The sequence below is a fragment of the Dipodomys merriami genome, unplaced genomic scaffold, assembly GCF_024711535.1.
Source record: "Dipodomys merriami isolate MVZ:Mamm:240054 unplaced genomic scaffold, mDipMer1.0.p SCAF_24, whole genome shotgun sequence".
In the NCBI taxonomy this organism is placed as follows: Eukaryota; Metazoa; Chordata; class Mammalia; order Rodentia; family Heteromyidae; genus Dipodomys; species Dipodomys merriami.
In genome coordinates this window covers 984888-1008038 of record NW_027203826.1, presented here as the reverse complement: position 1 = coordinate 1008038, position 23151 = coordinate 984888, and the positions used below count along the sequence as shown (strand labels likewise).

The 23151-nt window shown below is 45.0% G+C and overlaps 1 protein-coding gene across 3 annotated transcripts in view; it reads right to left on the bottom strand.

Moving 5' to 3' along the window:
- The window catches only part of Gpr161 (G protein-coupled receptor 161), a 40082-nt gene that overhangs the window by 3736 nt on the left and 13195 nt on the right, over positions 1-23151 (bottom strand). For 2 of the 3 annotated variants that reach the window (XM_070034139.1, XM_070034137.1), the window contains exons 2-5: positions 20391-20469; positions 15040-15457; positions 8541-9265; positions 2572-2676 (exon numbers count right to left, since the gene is read on the bottom strand). In XM_070034139.1, the coding sequence (XP_069890240.1) occupies positions 2572-2676; positions 8541-9265; positions 15040-15413 (1204 nt within the window). In that variant the 5' untranslated portion in view covers positions 15414-15457; positions 20391-20469. The remainder of the gene's footprint in view (positions 1-2571; positions 2677-8540; positions 9266-15039; positions 15458-20390; positions 20470-23151) is intronic. The other variant, XM_070034138.1, reaches the window with a different exon arrangement.

The window sequence follows — 23151 nt, the reverse complement described above, 5'->3', positions numbered from 1 at the left end:
AGCTGCCCCAAAATACTCATTCCATCATCCTATTCCAGGAGTTTGCATTGATCAGTGAAGCGACAGGAGACAGATGGAGGCAAGAGGGGAGGAAGACTCTTAAAAGAGGAACACAAAGGTGCAATGCCTACATGCACCTGATCATATAAAATACTATTTATTGACATGAACTCTAGGAAATGGAGACAAGGTTTTTTTCTTTGTTGCTGTTTTTTTTCTTTTCTTTTCGTCTTGTTAATTTATCTATGTAGGGGAGGGTAAGGAGGGCACAGAAATAGAGGGTCAAAGGGTAAACAAATTCAACAGTGGTACTCACTAGATCACTATGAACTATACAACTTATGGCTAGGGTTGGGAGGGAAAACTAGAAGAGAAATGTACTGTTCACCTGATTTATGTAACTAACCACTCTGTATATCACTTTTATAATAACAAAAAAATTAAGGTGTGGGGGGAAGGGCTGGAATGAGACTTGTCACTCTGCAGTATCCAGGCCTGACACTGGGAGCAGCCTTGTTCCTAGTTATCAATCCATCAAAGTCCTTGCTCACAATCAGAAAACAAAGCCTTGAGCTTCTTATGTGCCTTCAGAACCCTAGCGGGACATTATGCTCCTGACTGCAGTGGTAAGGCAGGCAGGTTCACGCTGCCAGACCTAGCATCATTGGCTGATAATTTAGTTCCTCAGTATCTTTCTATATATCCACACTCAATTGACCTCAGAGACCTGGGGTCAGGATCATAGATAGATACATAAAAATTTTAGCATAGTGGTTGGCTCATAGAGGATAAATCACTGGAACTCATTACTAACAAGTACACAGCTAATAAATGGGCTAAAACTCATGCTCACTGTGTGGTCAAGAGCCCCCTCTCTTCACTCTGTCCACAGCACTGTCCTCTTGGTATCAGGCTATCTCCTCTACCAATAAGCCTTTCCTACCTCTCCCCCAGGGTAATAACTCCCTACTGAATATTCCCTACCACTTGGTTTCCTTTCCAAGCTCTCAGCATGTACATAGCCTTTTAAAAATAACATTGACGGGGCTCAGAAGGTTGCTCAGTGGTACAGTGCTTGCCTTGCATGCATGAGGCCCTGGGTTTGATTCCTCAGCACCACATAAGCAGAAAAAGCCAAAAGTAGCACTGTGGCTCAAGTGGTAGAGTGCTAGCCTTGAGCTGAAGAGCTCAGGGACAGCGTCCAGACCCAGAGTTCAGGCCCCACAATGGACAAAAATAAATAAATAAAAATAACATTGAGATATAGTTCAATGCCAAACAACTTGCTATTTTAACTGCATGCTTTGGTGAAATAGATTGTCTGTCTTTCCCTCTAAATTGAAATTTCCATGAAGGTAGCTGACCATTATACCCCAGAACAGGGGCCAGAGTCTGGCCAAGGTAAGACTCAGTGAATGAATGGCACAGTGTTTCTGGATCTACTAGCTGGCTGAATATGAGCACATAACCAGGAGAACATGAAATCTCGCTCTAATTCCAGTCACACAAGGAAATCAGATATATAAAGCAGTGTGACCAGTAGTTCCTGAATCTGCCACGTAATGGGACATTCTCAGGGTATGTCCTGCCTCCAGCAAAGTCTTCCCCCAGGGTTCCTTGACACCAGGGACAGGAAACACAGGTCAAGCAGAGATAATTTTTCAAATGTTCCCAGGAGCAGATATGGAGAGACATAAAGGGAAGCATAAAACTTATTGCTTTGTGTTCTGGGATTTGGTACTTTTCCCTCCACCACCCAGCATTTCAACAAGCACCAGGCACAGATGTGTGCCCTGGCTCTTCCATAACATGGAGCTGCAGCTTGGATGGCTGGAGAGACACTCCTGGGCTCTGCCCACATGGCTCCCACTCAGGGCCCTACAGCCTGAAAAGGCACCAGGTGAGCCCTGAATGTGGTGGTCATGGACCCAACAAGCACCAGGAATAGGGCAGCATGGGTTTGTAAGCTAGGGAGGGTTTGTAGCTAGGGAGGGTGGCTGGAGGATCTGTACAGGTGACAGGATTGCTTCCTGGGAGCCAGGCCTGGAATAACAATGGCAAGTCTGGCTCACTTTGTATGTATAAGGCTTCTTGTTGGGCTAGGTGAACGCTTCCTTCTCATTACACCTTTTAACTCCCCACAGCTACTCTTTAATATGAGGAATACTGCCCTGAATGGGGAAACTCTGGGATGTAGAAAGACTTTATAGAACTTGCCTAAGATACCAGGAAGCTGAAAGCCAGGCAGGGGACCCACAGCCACAATGGCCAATGACTACAGTTAACAAGCACAGTCTTCACAAAGGCTTTATCAGGGAGCACAGAAAGATGCCAGTTTTTCTAGAGGAGGAAACTGAGACACAGAAAAGCTGAAACACTTAAGACTACCAACTGGAAAGCCAAGCTTTGGACTCTTCCCCCCCAATGCCCCTCCCAACTCCTCCCCAGCAAACCCCCCTACCTCCCCCCGCCCCGGCTCCCATACTCTTTGGAAACATGTCCCTCCCACCAACCCTTTGACTTGCCTGAGTCAAACATACAGGTGAGAGGCTGATGAAGCATGGAAGTTACCTGAGTCTTGGGAACAGCTGAAGCCAGTGTCACCAGTGCTGCTACTGTGCCCCAGGGGTTGTCCACCTGCCATGAGTGCTGTGAGGTGTGGGGATAAGCCCAAGTCTGAAAGACAAAGTTAGCTGTGACCCATAATCATGCTTCCAAGTGGCCTAGCACCTGCTGCCTTCCACACAGCCACCAACCCCACCCCAGCCCTCCAGCTCTCTACATTCTCGTTTGCACATTCACTCAATCCACTGAAAGACAGCAGAGCTCCACTGCTTTCCCTCCACTTCAGCATCTCCCCACCCTCGGGCTTCCATCCCACTGAGTCACAACTCTCTAGCTTCCCGAGCTGACCAAATCAGACACCAAGGCAGGTGGAGGGCAAATCTGAGATGGGCACTCCTGTGAGAACACCATCCAACTACATAGGGGAATTTCAACCCCCAGTGTACCTGCTATAATTGTGTCTGAATATCAAAAGATTTTTTAATCTCCCCGAAGGGGAAAGAATTTGCAGAACTTGGAATACAGAGAGATGAGGACCATAAAAGTGATTCAGGAAATAGAACTGAAGTTGGTGAGGGAAGGCTTCAAAGATGCATGTTATCACCCAAGAGACTGCAGGCCTGCGCATCTGCAGGAAGGACAATACAAAATCCATAGAAAGCCATTGGGCCCCATCTGCTGCTCTTCCCTACTTGGGTTTAAGGTAGTACTGGCAAGAGATGGAGAGAGTGAACCAGGAGACCCTAGCCTTGGAGACACCAGGCACAGATGAAAGCAACAGCAATGTAACAAAAACTGAAGGGAAGTCAAGCATGGTGGCTGCAAATCTCAGCAGCTTGGGAGGCAAATACCAAGGGTTTTGGGTTAAGGCCAACCTAGGGAAAAAGTTAGCAAGACCCCATGTATGGTGGCATATATCTGTGTGTATGTGGGAGGCTATAGGTAGGTGGAGTTGGCCTAAGGCCCTGTTTGAAAAGTAACTAGGAGCAAAAGAGTTGGGGGTATTGCTCAAGTGATAGAACACTTCTCTAGCAAGACAAAGGCTCCAAGTTCAAACTCCAGTACTGTGAAAGAAAGAAAAGAAAGAGAGAAAAGAGAGAAATAGGAAAGAGAAAGGAAGAAAGAAAGGAAAGGAAGGAAGGAAAGAAGAAAGACACAAAGAAAGAGAGAAAGAAAGAAAGAAAGAAAAGAAAGAAAGAAAGGAGGAATGAAGGAGAATGAAGAAGGAAAGCGGGGAGATGAGAGAATTCTCCCCCAGGAAAATCAGCCAGCCCTAGAGAATGATGTCAGGTACTGAGCACCAGAGAACCTTGAAATAGTCTACCTGGACCACCCTACAGTCAGGGAGCCTGCTGGCCCATCTCACATTGGGTTTCCCAATGGTTCTCCTGTGCCTCATCATTAAAGGTGAAGAACTAGAGAGACACGAGCTACCAGGGTTAAGGTAAGGCGCTGGCATGAAAGACAAAGCGGAGGGGAAAAAATAAAATGGATCTCAGAGGAGATAATACATGGAGAGTAAAAATGAACAAAACAACATATAACTGAGTGTCCTCTTAGGACACTCAATTGAAATATAATGAATCTGGACATTGGCAGGGTGACTCAAATGGTAGAAAAAAAAATCAAGAGTGGTGGAAGTCCAGGAGCTGGGAATGTGGCTTAGTGGTAGAGTGGTAGAGTGTTGGCTTAGCATACGTGAAGTCCTGGGTTCGATTCCTCAGTACCTCAGAAAAAGCTGGAAGTGGCTGTGTGGCTCAAATGGTAGAGTGCTAGCCTTGGGCAAAAGAAGCTCAGGGACAGTGCCTAAGCTCTGAGTTCAAGCACTAGGACTGGCAAAAAAAAAAAAAGAGCAGAAGTCCTTAAGTTCAAGTCCTACTACCAGCCAAGAAAAAAGAGAGAAAAAAAATAGAAAAAGGTAAGAGAGAAAATGAATCTATTAAAAATATCTAGAAGTTATTAAAAATATGGACATAATGGACAAAGAGCTTTCAGAAATTCAAAATACAGAGGCAAAAAGTCAAATTCAGATCTTAGGAGGAAGATCTACTGCCTAGTAGACTAATGACTGCTATGGTTGGGTCTCTCAAAGCTCCTCTGTTGAAAACTTAACCCTCAAGGCAACAGTGTTGCAAGGCCTATAAATGAATCAACATCCTTAGGACTGAAGTGTGTTAGTCACCTCAAGAGCAGCCTTGGTATAAAAGTTAGAGTTTGGCCAGTCTTGCTTTCCACTCTGGCCCTCTTTTGCCATTCCTCCTTCCATATTCTTGACATTCCTGCTTCCACCATTGCATGATTCAGATGAAGGCTTTTACCATTGACAATACGATGCTCTAGAACTTCCTAGCTTCCAGATTTGTAAGCTAAACAAATTTTTCATTCATTCTAAATCATCTAGTCTCTAGTATTTTGTTATTAGCAGAAGAAAATGACCTACCATAAAGGATGATCTTGTATTCTCCTATAATACACTTGTAAATAGAAACCCTTCTTTAATTGTATCCTACAGTGTCTGAGAGTCTGTGGCAATAGAACATACTCTCTCCTTTTTCCTTTGGAGCTAGGGAGGAAATGGTGATGGTAGGGGATGGGCAGTCACAACACATTTCCCTCAGAACTTTATTGCTTTGGGGAATCCCACAAGGACTGTCCCTCTGGCTTCCCCTTTGCTGGTTCCAGGGCTGGGACCAAAAGACATGCTCCCCTGCACTTGGCCTTTTCCTCTGGGGTTTTGCCTACAAACATGGCTATGTTCCACAGGAGGCCTGACATGGGGAGTGAGGCCAGCAGGAGCTGTCTCTTGCTTACAGGGATGGTGACAGCCACGGGAAGTTTTGGACACCATTTCTTGAGGCTGTGCCAAAAGCCAGAAGCATGTTGTGGGCTCCACCAGTAAGAGGAATCATTTGTGCCAGACCACTGCAGCTGAAAGGCCTAGAGATAGGGTAGCTGGGATCCATCTCTCTGCTCTGTGTTGTTACCCAGCACTTCTAGCTGGAGAGTGGATACATTTGCAGCAGTCCAGAAACATGTGGCTAGTAAAAACCATTAAAGGAACGGGGGATGATTCCCAGGTGAGGCAGAAGAACCCTCAAAGGGCACCATGAAAGGAACTTAGAAAAGCTGGAGAGGAAAAGTCAAAAGCTCCAGGGTTGTCCTTTCTTCCCTCTGGCCCAGACATAGCTGAAACGCTTTCCTCTGAGTAAATGAAGAAGTCTGTCCTCCTTCCTAGAAGGTAACACAAGAGGCTCTGTCCCCAGGTACAGCTGCAGGAGAGAGGTTTGTGGACAGGCTTTCTGTCCACAGGCCCATGCCATCCTCTGCCATTGGGGCCTGCATGTGGTGGTGGACAGGCTATGGAAGACTACTTCCCTGCTTTCCTGAAGCCTCTTCTTCCTTCTGTCAGGAAACCCTGTAAGCTTTGGGCTTGTGGTTTCACATCCTAAGACCAAACATGAGCATTTAGCTGACCATTCAGCACTAGACCAAAATGTCTATTCCCAGGATAACTTGTTCACCATAAGGTGGCACTATCTGGCAACCTTGAGGTAACTCAGATCTCAATTCCAAAGTAAGGCCTCCTCATGGGAATCTGGTAATGGGATGGCTCAAGGAGAAAGACTGTGGCCTAGTGGACCCTGCTACAGGGCATTCACTAAGGTCTGGTCAGCCCCAGCTGACACAAAGAGTCCAAGATGTTGTAGAAGCCAGGGTTATCCCTCACCACCAGGAACAGCCAGAACTCCTGCATGGAAGTACAGGGTGAGGAGTTGGGACAGGTCCCAACTTCTGCCTCATTCCCCATCTCGTACTCATGCTGCTGGCCTCCACTTGCCACTGAACTCCCCAGCTCCCATCCCTAGGGATAGCCAATGGCTCAGAACCCATCATCTTACCACCAAAGCATCCCCTAAATGAGCAGGAGACTGCCAGTAGCTTGGGCTTGCAATCTAACCACAGCTGGTGTTTGCTCACTGCCCTCACAGCCTCAGGAACTTTTCCAGAACAACCACAAGTGATCTGCCTAGAAAACCCAAGCCCCCAAGAAAGATGTTCCAATTTGTCCTATCTACCCGCTCCTCCCTTGCTCTCTCATTTTTTTTTTCTTTCCTCATTTTTAACTTCACTGGTCTAGAAAATATCTTTTACTTTTGCCTAGAAGATGAGTGATTTTATAAAATTCCAACAAATAAGTTAAAGGGTGAAATAAAGGCAAGCACTGTCTGTACCTCTGGGCTAACAAGTCATGTCTGGAAATGTAAGCTTGCAAGTGGCAAGGGGGGGTGCTTCAGTCTTCTAAATACCACTGTGTGGAGAGATTTGTTTGTTCTCCTATGATCAAAATAAAGTCTCAGACTTACTTCCTCTCTCCAGAACTAACACTTCATTAATCCACAAAATTAGTGAAGCTGCCCTGTGTCATGAACATGTGGAAAGAACCTTCTGTCAGCTCTGCCACTGGGAATCAGGAGTCATTATGTCCCTTACCCTTTTGAGGGGAAAGTTTCCTCAAAAAGAGGAAAACTTGACCAGGCAGTTTTCTGTGCTGCCCAAAGCCATTAAACAAGAGGTTCGAAGTGAGTCTGAAGGAGGTGTCCTCAAAATCTTCTGATGGCTTGCCAGGGCGACGAGGCTTTCTCCGACATGGCTCTAAGAATCCCAGCTACCTCACCTCAGAACAACACAACCCTAGGACTGGTGTAAACATCTACCAATGCATGCTAACAACAGCAAGTTAAGGCTGGAACAGGAATCAGATGTTTTCATAATCTCAAAGTGTCTCCTCTGTTGTAAGAGGAGGAGGAACAGAGGAACAGAGAAAGGTGACAGGTCACATGTGAACCAGGAGGTGAAAGGCAAGGTACCTAGTAATGACATAGTGACACGTGTGCTTGCCCTGATCTGATACACTAAGAAGTATTCTGCCAAAATAAAGAAATTCATTCGAATTATGAGAAAGCATCACATGAACAGGCCTGGCCAAGACTTCTATCAAGAAGTATCAAGGAATATCCAGGAGTATCAAGAGCAAGGTGCTAGTCATTCATGTTTCTAATCCTGAGATTAGGCTGAGATCTAGAGGATTGTGATTCAAAACCAGCCTGGGGAGGAAAAGTCTGTAAAAGTCCATCTTTAACCAGCAAAACACTGGGCCAGAAGAGCGACTCAAGTGGTAGAGCACTAGCGGTGAGCAACAAACCCAAGTAAACCAAGTGAGAGCATAAGGACCTGAGTCCAAGCCCTGGTACCAGTACATATACACACAGAAAAAAAAAAAGCAGTGTTAGGTCGGGCTGGGGGCTCAGCAGTAGATAACCTGCTACCCTGTCCCAGGTCTTAGTTTGATCTTGTGCTGGGGTTGTATAAATAAAGTGCTAATACTAAAGGAAAGCTTTCTGTGTTGTATTTCTAACTTTATTGCAAATCAAACCTGTCAAAATTAAAAGCTGATAAATAGCCCAGGACCAGATCAACTTGTATAGGTCTGACTCTGGATTAGCTGTTGGATAGAGCAGCAGCTGTGGGCAAACAACAGTGACACATCAATAGAGAAAAGGCCCATGGTTGCTGTGCTTGAACAGGCTGGGTGAGTAGCTGAGGCGGGGAGGAAGTGCTGACAAGGGGACATACTAAAAGGAGAGCATCTTCCAAGAGGAAAAGGCATCCTGGCCCAATGCTTCAGCAATTCTTTCTCTAATAAAGAAGTAACTATACATGTGAGACCAGGGACTTGGCTGAGGAATCATCACGCTCGCTGCCAAATTCTTTTGGGATGTATATCAGGTTGGTTTGCTGGCCTCTTCATCACTCCCTAAAGGTGCTGAGTGATGGAAAGATGCTTGGGAATCACAGTGGAGCCTGTTGTGTCCTGCAGGCTATCTCTACACCTGAGGCCACAGCTTGAGCAACTGATAAGACCAACTACACCTGCCCTGGAGTATGTATCCCTTTTCTAATGGTTCCCAAATTACCTGTGATCCTGTTAGAAATGCTGAAGAGCCTGGAAGTCCTCTGTCGCTGCACAAACGGTTCCCGGTAATACCGGTCCCCAAAGCACATGCCCAGGAGTTCCTTGCGAACTGTCTTGTTCCAGAGTCCATAGATGAGAGGGTGGCAGATGGCACTGGTAAAGGACAGCCATGTAGCCCAGGTCTCCAGGGTGGGGGAAACATAGTTCTTCCCCCAGAGTGCCTCAGAGGTGATGACAACCATATAGGGGCCCCAGGTGACCATGAAGGCACCAATGACCACCAGGATGGTGATGAGAGCTTTGCACTGGTTGGCTGAGTAGACCACGCCCTGAAAGGCATTCCTCCTACTGCCAGAAGAGGAGGTGGAGGTACTGGAGTTCTTCCTCCCAGTCCTCTGGGCATCCTCCTCCGCCATGACCACAGTGCCACAGTGCACCTTGCGTGCCTTGACCCTGGCCACGCGGAAGATGAAGCCATAGCACACCAGCATGACCAGAAAGGGGAACAGAGCACACCAGATCTGCCAGAAGGCTGTGTAGCCAGGCTCCCGGTGCCAGGCTGCCACACACATCCACTTGAATTTGTCAAACTCCACTGAAGACCAACCAAATAGGGGTGGCAGGCAGCCAATGAGGGAGTGAAGCCAAATGTAGACAAGCGCCATCACAGCCCGGTTCCCTGTGATCTTCATGGGGTACACCATTGGGTACAGGACAGCGTAGTAGCTAGAAAAAGAATGGAGAGAGGAGTAAAAATCAAAAGGGAACACCAGGTCAGGTGACCTGCTTTCCTGAGTAGGGTTCCTGCATTTCTCCTAACTGACTCTGAAGGAGGGAGTGGAGAGTGGGGAGGAAGGGAAATGAAATCTAAAAGAGGCCACTTCTCATAGCTCTTCCCAAATACATTCACAGCTCTCCAAGGGTCTTCACCATGGAACAGCAGCTAGATTGCAACAAGGACAGAGAACTCCAACAGTCCTATGTCCAGGCTTGCACAACAGAGATCACTTACATTTGGGGGTACAGCTTCAGGGGTCCTAGGTGTTCATGCATCAGGACAAGTCAGTTCTGCTATTTCTGGACTTTTCAGAGGTACTACTAAGAACCCTGATGATGTCTAAGGCTTATGGGCTTTACTCACTCAGTGGACATTTCCTTGAAAGCCAAGCCCTGTGCTACGTGCTGGCAACACAGATAGGATGATGTAGAAAAGGCAGACACATCAACTGAGGATGAATAGGGACTAGGAAGGACCCAACTGAACCTGTGCAACTCCTAATTTCACAGGTGAAAACACAAAAACAGATCAAAGCTAAATAACCTACCCCGGATATGTGGAAAGAACAAAACAAAAACCCAGCATCTTGCTCTATGATCCCCAAAGCACATGCCCAGTAATTAATTCCTTGTATATCATCAAGTTCCAGGGCCTTAAAGCCAAGGTATAGCTCCCAATCACTATCACTCCCATTACCAAGGAAGTAGGCAACAGTACTAGTGGCTCAGGCTGGCAAAGAAGAACCTGGAAAACAGCCATGGGCCAGGGTAGGCACAGCTCTTTTTTAAGTGGAGCTATGGACTGATCCTTATTAGGAAGGATGGGAGGACTTAGCACATGGGGCTGGAGGTGATCCACTACCCTCCTCTCCCAGGGAATTCTGATTACAGGAGTTAGATTTTCTCATGAGGCAACCTGTCAGAGGTGTGGCTACGCTGCCCCTGGTACAGGCAGATGTTAGAAAGTGACTGGGCTATACTTCACACTCAGGCCACTTTCTCCACAGGGACCTTCCTGAATCACCCTGGACACCAGGCTGAACTGCTACCTGCCCACTGGAGGCTCCTAACCAGGGTTGAGATTGGGTTAGTCTTGATCTCAAGACTCAAGTTCAGGCCTAGATCTGTACAGAAAGTATTAGGAGTTGGAAGAGAGGCACCTGCTGTGATTATGGTATGGATGACAGGGAGTCTACACAGTGACCTGGGTAAGGTGCTTACTCTCACACTGATGTCTCTGTACCTGACAAAGACCATGTAAAGAAGTGGGAGTGGGAGGCAGAAATTACCCAGTCAACATGGAGACTCTGCTACCTACTAGCTGTGACCTTGGGCAGCTGATTTAACTTCTCAGAGCTTCAGTTCCTTCTTCCATGAAGTCAGGATTTCAAAAGGCCTAGCTCATGCCTCCTCTTGAATGGCAGTTGGGCAGAGCTTTTTCTCTGTCTGCCTGTATCTGTCCCCTTCCTCCTTAGGGATAAAATCCATAGAGTGCTCATATGCCTGCCAAGCTTCATGATCCACGAGGCATAAATCAAGCCACCATAGTGGCTTCCTTTCCCTTGATGTGTGACCAGCTGAGATTTTGACCTGTGTGACACCTTGGAAAGAAACTGAGTGGAGTTTGCTAAGGTGGAAGAAAGACACTTCTAGGAAAATCTTCACTTTAAGAAGATACAGGTAAAACCGAATGTGGCAATGCATGCCTATAATTCCAGCTACATGGAGGATAGAGATAGGAAGATCAGTTCAAAGACAATACTGGCAAAAATTAGCAAGACTTTATCTAAAAACAAACAAACAAACAAAAACAGACTAATAAAAAAGTAGATCATGGCTCAAGTGGTAAACAGCCTGCCTAGCAAGCTCAAGGCCCTGAATTTAAATCCCGACCCTCAAAAAAGAGAGAGAAGAAGATAAGAAAAGAAAGAAGAATGACACAAGGCCAAGATTTCTCCTTTTGGCTATCCCTTTAGCTAGTGTACAGGTGTAGAGCTGGGTTTGGGAGCAGGCCTGCTGAATGTTAACTGCCCTGGCTCCCTTGACTAACTCTGTTCAGGCAGTCGTAAGAATAATTGCAATGAATACATTGTTCTCTGCCTTCTGCCATCTCAGCACCCACTTATTATCACCTCTTTACAGCAAGACCTTTTTATTGTAACACATGGTACTTACGGCACTCCAAGACTAAGGTTTAAGCCACGGCAAGCTCAGGGGACTTGTCAGCGATTCTCCCCCCACTGCATCCCCCAGGAGGCTCAGGCAGGAGACTGGGTGCTGGCTCCATTAAGACCTGCCTCTGAGAGTCAGGAAAGCCTCCATATGTAGCCACAACATCCAGGGTTACTTTGCTTTTATTTTTTGGAGGAGAAAGAAAATGTATAGATATTGCAATGCACAAATATACATCTCTATCAGAGCAAGGAATATTCCCACATTTTCTTACCCCCCAAATGTGGGTTTATATGTTGTGAATCATAGATCTAGAACCTTTTTTTTAAACTGAAGTGTAATTTAGGACTAGCTACAAATTCAGAGAAAAAATGCAGAACAAAGACAGCTCTTCAAGCCTGGCACTGGTAGCTCATGCTGTAATCCTAGCTACTCAGGAGGCTGAGATCTGAGGATAGCAGTTCAAACTCAGCCTAAGGTAAGAAAGTTTGTGAGATGCTCATCTCCAATTAACCACAAGAAAACCGGAAGTAGTGCTGTGTCTCAAAGTGGTAGAGCACTAGCCTTGAGTGGAAAAAGCTCAGGAATAATGCTGAGGCCCTAAGTTCAATTCCCATAACTGACAAAAACAAAACAAGGCCGGGCACTGGTGGCTCACACCTGTAATCCTAGCTACTCAGGAGGCTGAGATCTGAGGATTCCAGTTCAAAGCCAGCCCGGGCAGGAGAGACCTTGAGACTCCTATCTCCAATAAACCACCAAAAAACCGGAAGTGGTGCTGTAGCTCAAGTGGTAGAGCGCTCGCCTTGAGCTGAAGAGCTGAGGAACAGCGCCCAGGCCCAGAGTTCAAGCCCCATGACCGACAAAAAACAAAAAACAAAAACAAAAAAAAAACACAACTCCTCACCTCCTTATGGGTTAATGCAGCTAAAGATGGGGCTGCTCTTGCTCTCTGAGCTCTTTGCTACCTTCTGAGACTCTCCATCTTTCCATTTGCTGCTCAGGTTAGGACAGTAGCCCTCACATGATCCTGGAACCCAGAAAAGACTTCCAGGATGTCATGTGTTACCAAAAACCTCCAATATACCATGGCACGGCCAATGTTGAATTCCCCTGCCTCACACTAACCTCTGTGATAGCAACCCTTGCTTTATATAAGATGTCTTCACTCAGAACAAACAAAACCTACACCCACTATAGCTACCTCAGGGCGAACACATGAACTGACCCTGAAGACTCTAAAAAGCACTCTAACCATCCCGTTTTTCTAGCTACTTTTATGCTTTATATTCTATTTTTAGAACCAGAGTTTCATCTGCTACAGTGTGGAATGAAAATATGAGAAGCGTTTTAAATGGATCTGGAACTCTAGTAACTTTCCAGCTGGAGGGGATCACACATTTTAGACTTATGAGTAGTAACAGACTTATTCACAGGAGAACTCTCCCAGCTGTCGATTTCCACTTGGCTAGTTTAGGACATTTACATTTAAATGGTGAATTTCACTCCAGTCAGCTATTCTCTTTATAGGCTACCTTTGCTCTCTTTTTATGAAGTTAGAAGATAGATTCTTTGGGCTCAGCTGTTCACCAGTTTACACTTTATTTATTTATTTTTTGTGGTGTTGGTGGGTATTGCCCAGGGCCACTGAGCCAAATCTCAGCTATGAAGGATTTTGTCCACTAGGAGTCTCAGCTGACAATAATTATGTCCCCTGGGTCCACGTAACACTGTCTAAAGACATTCTGCATTCCTTAACTAGGGAGGTGTTACTAGCATCAAGTGAATAGCGGTCAGGAAGCTACCATATCTTTCTGTGACAGCATAGCACATCACACAGAGTTCCATGGCCCAAAATCCACTGTACTAAGATGAAAAAAAGCCTAAGCTAAGTGAATCCTAGCTACCCAGGAGGTAGGCTATGGACTTACTGCCTACCTCCTGAGTAGCTGACAGGTGTGAGTCAGCTGTCTGGCCAAAATATAAATATTTTTAAAAATAGGAAATGTTTGGGGCTGTAGCCATAGTTCAGGTGGTAGAGGACCAGCTAATGAGCAAAAGTGTTAGATTCTGAGTTCAAATTCCAGACTCTGAAAACATACACACACAAACACACACACACATACACACACACACACACACACACACACACACACACACACACACACACACACACACACACACACCAAAAACATCAACAACAACAACAAAAAAAACTAATGTTGCAGTTTTGACATAAAATGTCCTCCACAGGCTCAGTGGTTGTTGGTCCCCAGCTCGTGGTGCTATTTGGGATGTGGTAGAAACATCAATAGGGAAGGCTTGTGTGGAGGGAGTAGATCACTGGGGTATACCTCTAAAGGTTATCAAGTCCCCAGTCCCTTCTTTTCCTCTGCTTCCTGACCACCATCAGGTGAAGAGCGTCTCACTTGTGCTCCATCACCATGATCTTCCTTACCATGGGCCAGAGTAAACAGCAAACCCAGGACTGTGGACAGAACCCACTGAAACTGTAAGCCAAACAAAATAACTCCTCCTTCTAGGTGGCTTATGTCAAGCATTCTGTCACAGTACCAAAAGTCTGACTAACATGGAAAGTGAAAGGAAGAGATTCCATTCCTCTCCATTGCCACCCAACTTCCACATTCTTGTTGCAATGTTATAGAGTTCATCCTGATAGCCATCAACTCATGGCTGCTCAAGGAATATCTGTATGACTTTCGGAAGGGCAACTTGCCCTTTCTACACAAGAATCTTGATCTTATTCTTAATAAAAATGTAGCAATTCACAAATGAAGGTGCTCCTCAGAGTAGCAAGCTGTGTAAAACCACCACATCTAGTAATAGGGACTAAAAAATAATACACCATCTCTCCACGGGACAGAATGCCACAAGACTACTAAAATATATGTTTTCAGCCTGGTGCTGGTGGCTCACACCTGTGATCCTAGCTACTCAGGAGGCTGAGATCTGAGGATCAAGGTTTGAAGCCCTGATAGGAAAGTCCATGATACTTTTATCTCTGATTAACTAGCAGAAGCCAGAAGCAGAGCTGTGTCTCAAGTGGTAGAGCACTAGCCTTGAGTGGAAAAGCCAAGTGAGACTGACAGGCCCAGAGTTCAAGCCCAAGTACCAGTACCATAATAAATTGTTAAATAAATAATTAGATAATTACAGTCATGAATCACTTAGCAGATATATTCTATGAAATGCACCCTTTGGTGATTTTGTTTCACAAATATTACAGTGTACTGCCAGACACCATCGGTGGTAAAATCTTCTCTTCCTAGACAATATGGCCTCTACCATCATATATGTGGTCCATCATCAATCAGATTGTTGCTATGTGGCATGATCTATATACACACTATAGACAAACAAAACTAGGAGTAACTCTAGTTAAACAGATAGAAAGGGAGGCAGAACTCAGTTTCCTCACTCTCCTCAAGAAGAGGCTTCTGGCACTTTCCCAAGGAACCAAGGCATTCTGGGTATGGCTGACCCAAAGATCTCTCATTCTGTAACCATTCAATTGTCTGAGACAAGCTTACCGATCGATGGCAATGACACCAAGGGTGAGCATGCTGGCCGAGCTGATCAGCAGGTAGAGGAGAGCTGAAAAGTTGCACCAGACCACTCCAAAGATCCATTCCCGCCGGATGGAGCTGGTCACCACAAATGGCAGCACCAACACAGACAAGAGGAAGTTGGACAGGGTCAGGCTAAAGACAAACTTGTTGCTGAGGGTGAGAAGGTAGGACTTCTTGTACAAGGTGACCACGATGACCAGGTTGCCCAGGCAGACAAACACAGTGATGATGATGATGGCAATAAACTCAGTGACAATGATGTTTCCTTCACCACTCTCATCCTCAGTGAGATTGCTCAGCTCCTTCTTGTAGCCGAGGGAGGAGTTGAGACTCATGGTCAGTGCCCCTCAGCATGGGGTGGGCAGAGCATGCTGGATGACTGCAGAAACAAGGAGAGATCAGGGGACAGAAAAAGACTCATCAGATCATATGATCTCCCCTTTGCAAAAGGGGAAACTAAAGCATAGCAAAGTTCAGTTCTGTGTCCCAGGTTTCCCAGCCAGTCTGGAAATTTCTGTCTAGTCTTCTCTATGCAAGCTATCTATTGAGTGGCTTCTGCTCTGTAACACGTGTGTGTGTGTGATCCACTGTGTCTTCTTAAATGATTTCTTCCATCCAGTTTAAACCCTTGCTTGGCTTGGATCTGTGAAGTCTCCCAAGGGCCTGTGTGTTACAGGTTTGGTCCCCAGCACTACTGGGAGGATGGGAAACTCTTAGGAGTAGAGCATGGAGGTTTCGGGCTCTCCAGAGAAGACCGTGGGACTCTGGTCTCTTCCTCTTTTTCTCTTATACAGTCAGCTGCCATGAGAGAAATTCTTCTCTACCACAAGCTTCCACCACAAGGTACTGCCTCACCTGAGACCCCAGAGCTGAAACCTTCAAAATGGAACAAAAATAACCTTACCTTGGTTCCCTTTTCCAGCACTGGGAAGCAAACCCAAGGCCTTGTGCATGCTGGGCAAGTGAGCTACATCCTCAGCTTTGTTTATCTCAGGCATTTATCTCACTACACAAGTACTGGAAAGCTGACTAACACAATCCCCTATCCATTTCCCCCAAATCAGTGGTTCAAAACCTTTAATGTGCTTAGTAATCACGTGAAGTACCAGGTCAAAAAGCCAATTTCTTCTAGGGAGGGTAAGTAGGGGCACAGAAATGGAGGAACACAAAGGGTGGACAAATGCAGCAATGGTACTCACTAGACACTATGTTGGCAATGAACTATATAACCTGTGGGTAGAGACAGGAGGGAAAAACTGAGAGAAAGTGAAGGAAGGGTGACTTTATCCAAAAAAATGTATTCTTTGCTAGCCTTGAGCAAAAGAAGCTCAGGGACAGTGCCCAGGCCCTGAGTTCAAGCCCCAGGACTGGCAAAAAAGGGGGGCTGGCAATGTTACTTAGTGGTAGAGTGCTTGCCTAGCATTCAGGAAGCCCTGGGTTAGATTCCTCAGAAAAAGCTAGAAGTGGTGCTGTGGCTCAAGTGGTAGAGTACTAGCCTTGAGCAAAAAGAAGCTCAGGAACAGTGCCCAGGCCTTGAGTTCAAGCCCTAGAACTGGCAATTAAAAAAAAGAAAAGAAGAAAGGAAGAGAGAGAGAGAGAGAGAAAGAAAGACAGAGAGAGAGGGAGGAAGAGAGAGGGAGAGGGAGGGAGGGAGGGAGGAAGGAAGGAAAGAAGGAAGGAAGGAAGGAAGGAAGGAAGGAAGGAAGGAAGGAAGGAAGGAAGGAAGGAAGGAAGGAAGGAAAAGAAATGTAAGCCAGGCATCAGTGGCTCACACCTGTAATCCTAGTTACTCAGGAGGCTGAGATCTGAGGATTGCAATTCAAAGCCAGCCTAGGCAGGAAAGTCCATGAGACTCTTATCTAGAATTGATCACCAGAAAAGCAGCAGTGGCACTGTGGCTCAAGTAGTAGAGCCTAGCCTTGAGCTGAAGAGCTCAGAGACCACACCCAGGCCCAGAGTTCAATCCCCACAACCAACAAAAAAGAAAGAAAGAAATGTACTCTTTACCTAACTTATATAACTAACCCCTCAGTACATCAACTTTATAATAATAATAATAATAATGTAAGCCAATGTCTTGCCAGGCACTGGCGACTCACACCTGTGATGTTAACTGTATCAGGAGGCTGAGCTCTAAGCTCCACCAGTACAAATTCTAGAATTAGAGGTCAGAGGCATGCCAAGAACTATGCTTTTTTGTTGGTTGGTTGGTTTGCGATGCTGAGAATTGAGCCTAGGGTCTCATGCATTCTAGGCAAGCACTCTTTCAGTAAGCTACACCCCAGCCCAAATGTGCAGGTAGGGACAAACAAGCAGGTAGGGACAGTGGACTCCATTACATTCTGTGAGAAACTCTTTATAGACTGAGCTTTACACACTCAGGGAAGATTCTGTACCAGCAAAACCTAGGAGCTTACTAAAGTGCTAGACTACTTCTGGGTTAGTGAATCAAAATCTGCACTTTAACCCCAGGCCAACTGGTTAAAATTTGATATTAAGATTATTGTAAAAACTATTCGGAGTCCCCTGAACAGGGTTTAATTAGTAAAATTTGTACACAAACATTGTTATTTCTCTCATCAGAGTTGGTGAGGGGGGACAAGGAAGATGTTGGACATCTTGGCCTACAGACATCACAGTCTTTGAGGTACAGACCGCTGCTCTCTGGAACTAGCTCAGGATCAAGGGTAAAACTCAAGGTTAACATATTTTAACACAAAATCCCATAGACTGATGTTTCTTCCAAACTTTTCATCTACTTTTGTCTGCCAAAAACTCCCACAGATTGCTTTCCCCACCTGTTTTTGATCTTCACAAACAGAAGATGCCAGAAAGAAAGCAAAGGCTGCTATCTGCGAGCCAGACCAACAAGAACTCTAGTGCCTCAATGTCCTTGACATAACTGCAGGACAGGCCCACACCCAGAGATGGCAGATCTGCCATCTTTGTCCAAGCACCTTCACCACAGGGAGTGTGTGGGTGCAAAAACAGCTTGTGTCCTCATGGCAGTCCTTGGGGCCCACTGGAAGATGCTTCTTGTAGTGAGTCCACTGTGTGCCAGGTTATAACCCCTCAACACCACACATGCTTGCTGAAGCAGTACTGAATAATGTGAGTCCCTCTTCTACTTGATAACCTCAAATACTCCAAAATCACTTGCTTCCTTCTCCAGCTCCCTGTGACCATTTTATCACAGGATGACTTTCAGATCCTTCACTCTGGGTTGCAGTTGATGACAAATATATGTGACCTCCCAGTTTGTAACTTGTCAAAATGAACACATCATTCTACATGTAGGGTCTAGTTAGAGTCAAGTCCAAAGAGGTAATTTTCTCCATGGTCAGGAAATCTCCTTCCATTATTCACTATAAGATTTTCTTGTGGCAATTCAGTCATACTGTTGGTTTAATAGTGTATGGATCAAAACCCAAAATTTATACATATACAAACTTTTGTGCAGACAGATGTCCCCAGTTTTGAACATATGGAATTAAGCCTAAGTTTTTAAGCTTAAGTACAAAACGTTATTTCTCTTAAATTTTACTTTGTGCATATTCACCCATATTTCCAGGCTGCGAAAAATATTCTGAATTTTGATACAGTTATACAACTTCTCATTTATTCCATCTTTGTGTCATGGATAGATTTTTATGGCTATGCCCACTACATCTGTGTCTTATTTTAGTTCTAAAATGGAGATCCTAATTGGTCTATCTCCTTGCAATTTTGACAAGTTAGTGAGAAATCTGTGATAGGAGAGAGGGTAAAGTTTTCTGGGAAAAGCTGCTTTGGTCTCATAAAGATATAGAGAATAAAAAATCTCCCTAATAGCCCTAGTGGTAAAAAAAAAGGAAGAGAGCGTGAGCCACCACGGACCAGCAGGGCTACTGAGTCAAAATACTGATCACAGCTCAGATCCACAAAACCCTGAGGTCTCTTTCCTCCCAACATATTGTTATTCATCTTTTAAAATTTTTCATCTGGGGAGGGGAGGGGACGAGGATATGTGCCAGTCCTCGGGCTTGATCTCAGGGCCTCAGCACTACCCCTTAGCTTTTTCACCCAAGGATAGTACTCTATCACTTAAGCCACAGCTCTGTTTTTGGATTGTATTGGTTAATTGGAGGGAAGAGTCTCACAGACTTTTCTGCCTAGGTTGGCTTTGACTCTCAATCCTTAGCTCTCAACCTCCTGAGTAGCTAGGATTACAGACACCAGTGCTCAACTTAAAATTATTTTTAAAGCTATTTTGAATTTATTTTCCATTATGAAATGAATATATCAAGCTAATTAACATATCCATTATCTTACATACCTGTGGGGAAAGTAAGTGACTAATTAAAATTTACTCTGAACAATTTTGAAATAAACACTTCATTATTAATACCTATAATCACGATGCTGTGTAACAGATCTCAAAAATGGATTCTTACATCTAACTAAAAATAGACACTCTTAAAGGTGTGACTGCAGTAAAAGGATTCCAAGTTACTGTCCTCATGGCAGAGATACTGGTTTTGGCTGTCTCTCTAGCACCTGGTCAAGGGCCTGGTACATAGTAAGTAACTCAATACTTATTTGTGAATGAATTAGAAATTTGCCTTGTTAAGTCAAATGTAAGAGTTAATACCATAAAAGTTACTATTAAGAGAATAAAAATGGGATGCAAAACTTCCAATCTAGGGATGAAACAAGGGCAAAAAATACTAGTACACTCTTCAGTAGGCCTTGTTTGCAGGCCAGGGACATACAGAATGAGGGAGCCTACAGCCGATGGCAACCTTGAGGTCTCCAGATCCAACCCTTCCCCTTTCCCAGGAGGCAGAGGAGAAATGCTAGCCAAAGTGCTGCCCACCCAGAGAAATACAAAACTCCAATCTCTGTCAGGAGGCCTAGAGTAGGGAGGTACAAGCCCCAGCAAATCCCTCTGAGCTATGTCTTTAAAGAACACAAGGGGAGATTTGGAAGGCCCAGCCAATAACAGGCTTACTGGCAGGCAGCCAGCTTACCCAGGGCCTGACAAGCCAGGGCCCATTGAATGGAAGCAAATTCCAGTGTGACTCACATTTCCACTCTCTTGGGCAGCTCTGTGGCTAGACACAAAGGTGTTTCAGAAATCCCACACTCCTACACATTTCCCTGGCTGAACCATTTCATCTTCTGCTGCTCCTCTGAGATCAAACAGCTAGACAGTCACCCAAGTGAGGTTTTAATCACTCTACCAAAAATGATAACAGAGAGAAAGAGGAAGAGAGAGAGAGCAGAAGCTAGTCTTTTCAGTCCACAGGAAGGCTGCACAAGGACTCACTCACCATCCCCACTTAGTATGGTGGGCACAACTCCTCAGGAAATGCCTTCAGTCTTTTTGTACACTCCCAGAGCATTGGCAACCTGCAACAAGCTCAAGTTATTCAAAGCCAAATCTTGTCACTCAAATGGGTAATCAATATCCATGTTGGATTACAAGACAAGGCAACTCTGTAGAGTATGAAGACAAGTATCTGCTGAGGGATTTTGTCTTGGTACCAGTATTGGGGCTTGAACTTGGGCAAGGAGCTCTCCTTTAGCTTTTTCACTCCAGGCTGACACAGCTCCACTTCTGGCTTTTTGGTTGTTAATTGGTAATAAGAATCACAGGCTTTCTTGACCAGATGGGCTTTGAACCATGATCTTCAGATCCCAGCCTCTTGAGTAGGTAAGATTACAGGTGTGTGTGACCAGCTCTCTACTGCGTTTTATAAACTGGTTTGCGTGGTGATTCCCAAGCCAACAATCTAGAAAAGCCTTGAATTGAAAGTACAGAAGTACCATCCTGGAACACCAGCTTCTCTGTATAAATCTACATATTTAGTGGTCTCGCCTCACCTTCTTCTCTGGAACTTGTTGATTTTCACTAACTTAGTGGGCTGTTTTCCCTGTTAATATTACTGTTAAGCAGGAAGACCTGGAGCTGTAAACGTGTACATACATCTGGCTCCTCAATATCTGGATTCTTCCCAAAGGACTCCTGTGTCACTTAGACTAAGCCAAAGTTCTTGCCTAGAACTGTAGCTCCCTCCATGATCTGACAAACTCTTATTTCTGTTCCTATCACACAATGAAACTACTTTTTATTCCTTGTACTACAGCCCCACTGGCCTGTGTTCTATTTCACAAACACATCAAAACCACCTTCATTACAGGGATTTTACATTTACCATCCCCTGGGCCCAGAATGTTCTTATCAACCTGTTCTCATATCCTTTAAATCTGGATTTAAATCAATTTTTTGGCAATGGCTTCCTAATGCATGTTATATAACATTGCACATCTTCTCGTATTCTTTATAGCTCTATTTCCTCATTGTCATTTTCTCCTTAGGACATGTGTGTCTGTGTATGCTTACTTGTTTATCTTGTTGATGTCTTTCTCTTACACAAGACAGGAGATTATTTGAGAGTAAATGTTTTTGTCTGTAAATTTTCTGGTCAATACCTAGAACAGTGCCTGGCACACACCAAGTGTTCATTATATGTGATCAATAAATTAATACATGAATGAACAATGGGACAGTAGACACCTCAGCACATTAGACCTGCCCTGCCTTCAGAGGGCCGCACACACTGTTCACTATTCAATCAATATCCATTCTCCTCTTCCCCTACAACAGAATTCTGATTTAATATGGGTAACAAATGTACCTTCAAAAATAAACTGGCATGCACACAGACCCTGTCAATAAAGTAGCAAGAAGCTATTGCCCTAAGAAATAGGGACAGACAGCCTGGAGCAAGTGACTCATGCCTATAATACTAGCTACTCAGGAGGCTAAGATCTGAGAATCACAGTTTGAAGACAGCCCAGGTAGAAAGGTCCATGAGACTCTGATCACCAATTAATCAGCAAAAATCCAGAAGGAGAGCTGTGGCTTAAGTGCCAGCCTTAAGTGAAAAAGCTCAGTGTCTAGGCCCTGAGTTCAAACCCCAGTACCAGCACATACAAAAACAAAGATGGTCTCACCTGCAAGCATTGGCTTTGAATTCCATTAGAAGGGGGGGAAAAAGAGTCAAACTCAAACTGAGTCTATCCCTTTCTTTCCTCCCTCCCCTCTCCCTCCCTCCCTCCCTCCCTCTTTCCTTCCTTCCTTCCTTCCTTCCTTCCTTCCTTCCTTCCTTCCTTCCTTCCCTCCCTCCTTCCTTCCTTCCTCTCTCTGCTCTCCCCCTCTTTCTCTTTTTGTCAGTCATGGAGCTTGAACTAAGGGCCTGGGTGCTATCCCTGAGCTTTTTCAGTCAAGGTTAGTGCTCTGCCACAGCTCCATTCTGGTTTTCTGGAGATTAATTGTAGATAAGAGTCTCATGGACTTTCCTGCTCAGGCTGTTTTCGAACTGTGATCCTGAGATCTCAGCTTTCTGAGTAGCTAAGGATTACAAGTGTGAGCTATTGGTGCCTGGCTGAGATCATCATTTTTGAACCATGTGGCCAGAGGTCCCACGCAGAGAGAGAAGCCTGAAGCAGGCATGTCACCAATGAGCTGTAAAGATAGGCACAGCTTGTCACCCTTCTTGGTAAAGCCCTTAAGAGTAGAATTCACTTCACATAAATCCAAGTTGATACATAGGTAAGTCAACAGTGAGAAGAGAAATTAAGAGATGCAAACTCTATCAGCCCAGTCAAACTGCTGGTAAGCACTGGTGCTATGGGGTTTTTATTTATCAATCCATCACTTTCCCTTCCATTATCCCATTCTCCTCTAGCCCTAGTGCAAATGACTACATTCCAACGTGACTACCATTTTCCATGATAAATCTAAACAGAGTCAGAGATTCTCATCTTTAAGAAGGAGGGTGAGCAGGTGGTATATGCCTATAATCCCAGCTATTCTGGAAAGAGGTTGGATGATCACAGTTCCAAGCAGGCAAAGTTGGTACAAGACTGTTTGAAAAACAAAACTAAATGCAAAAAGATTAAGGTCATGGCTCCAATGGTAGATCACTTTCCCAGCAAGCACAAAGCTGAGTTCAGTCTTCAAGTATAGTCTCCCAAGAGAGCCTCTGATAATGTTTCTTTCCACAAATGCACTAAAAGCAGGCTAAC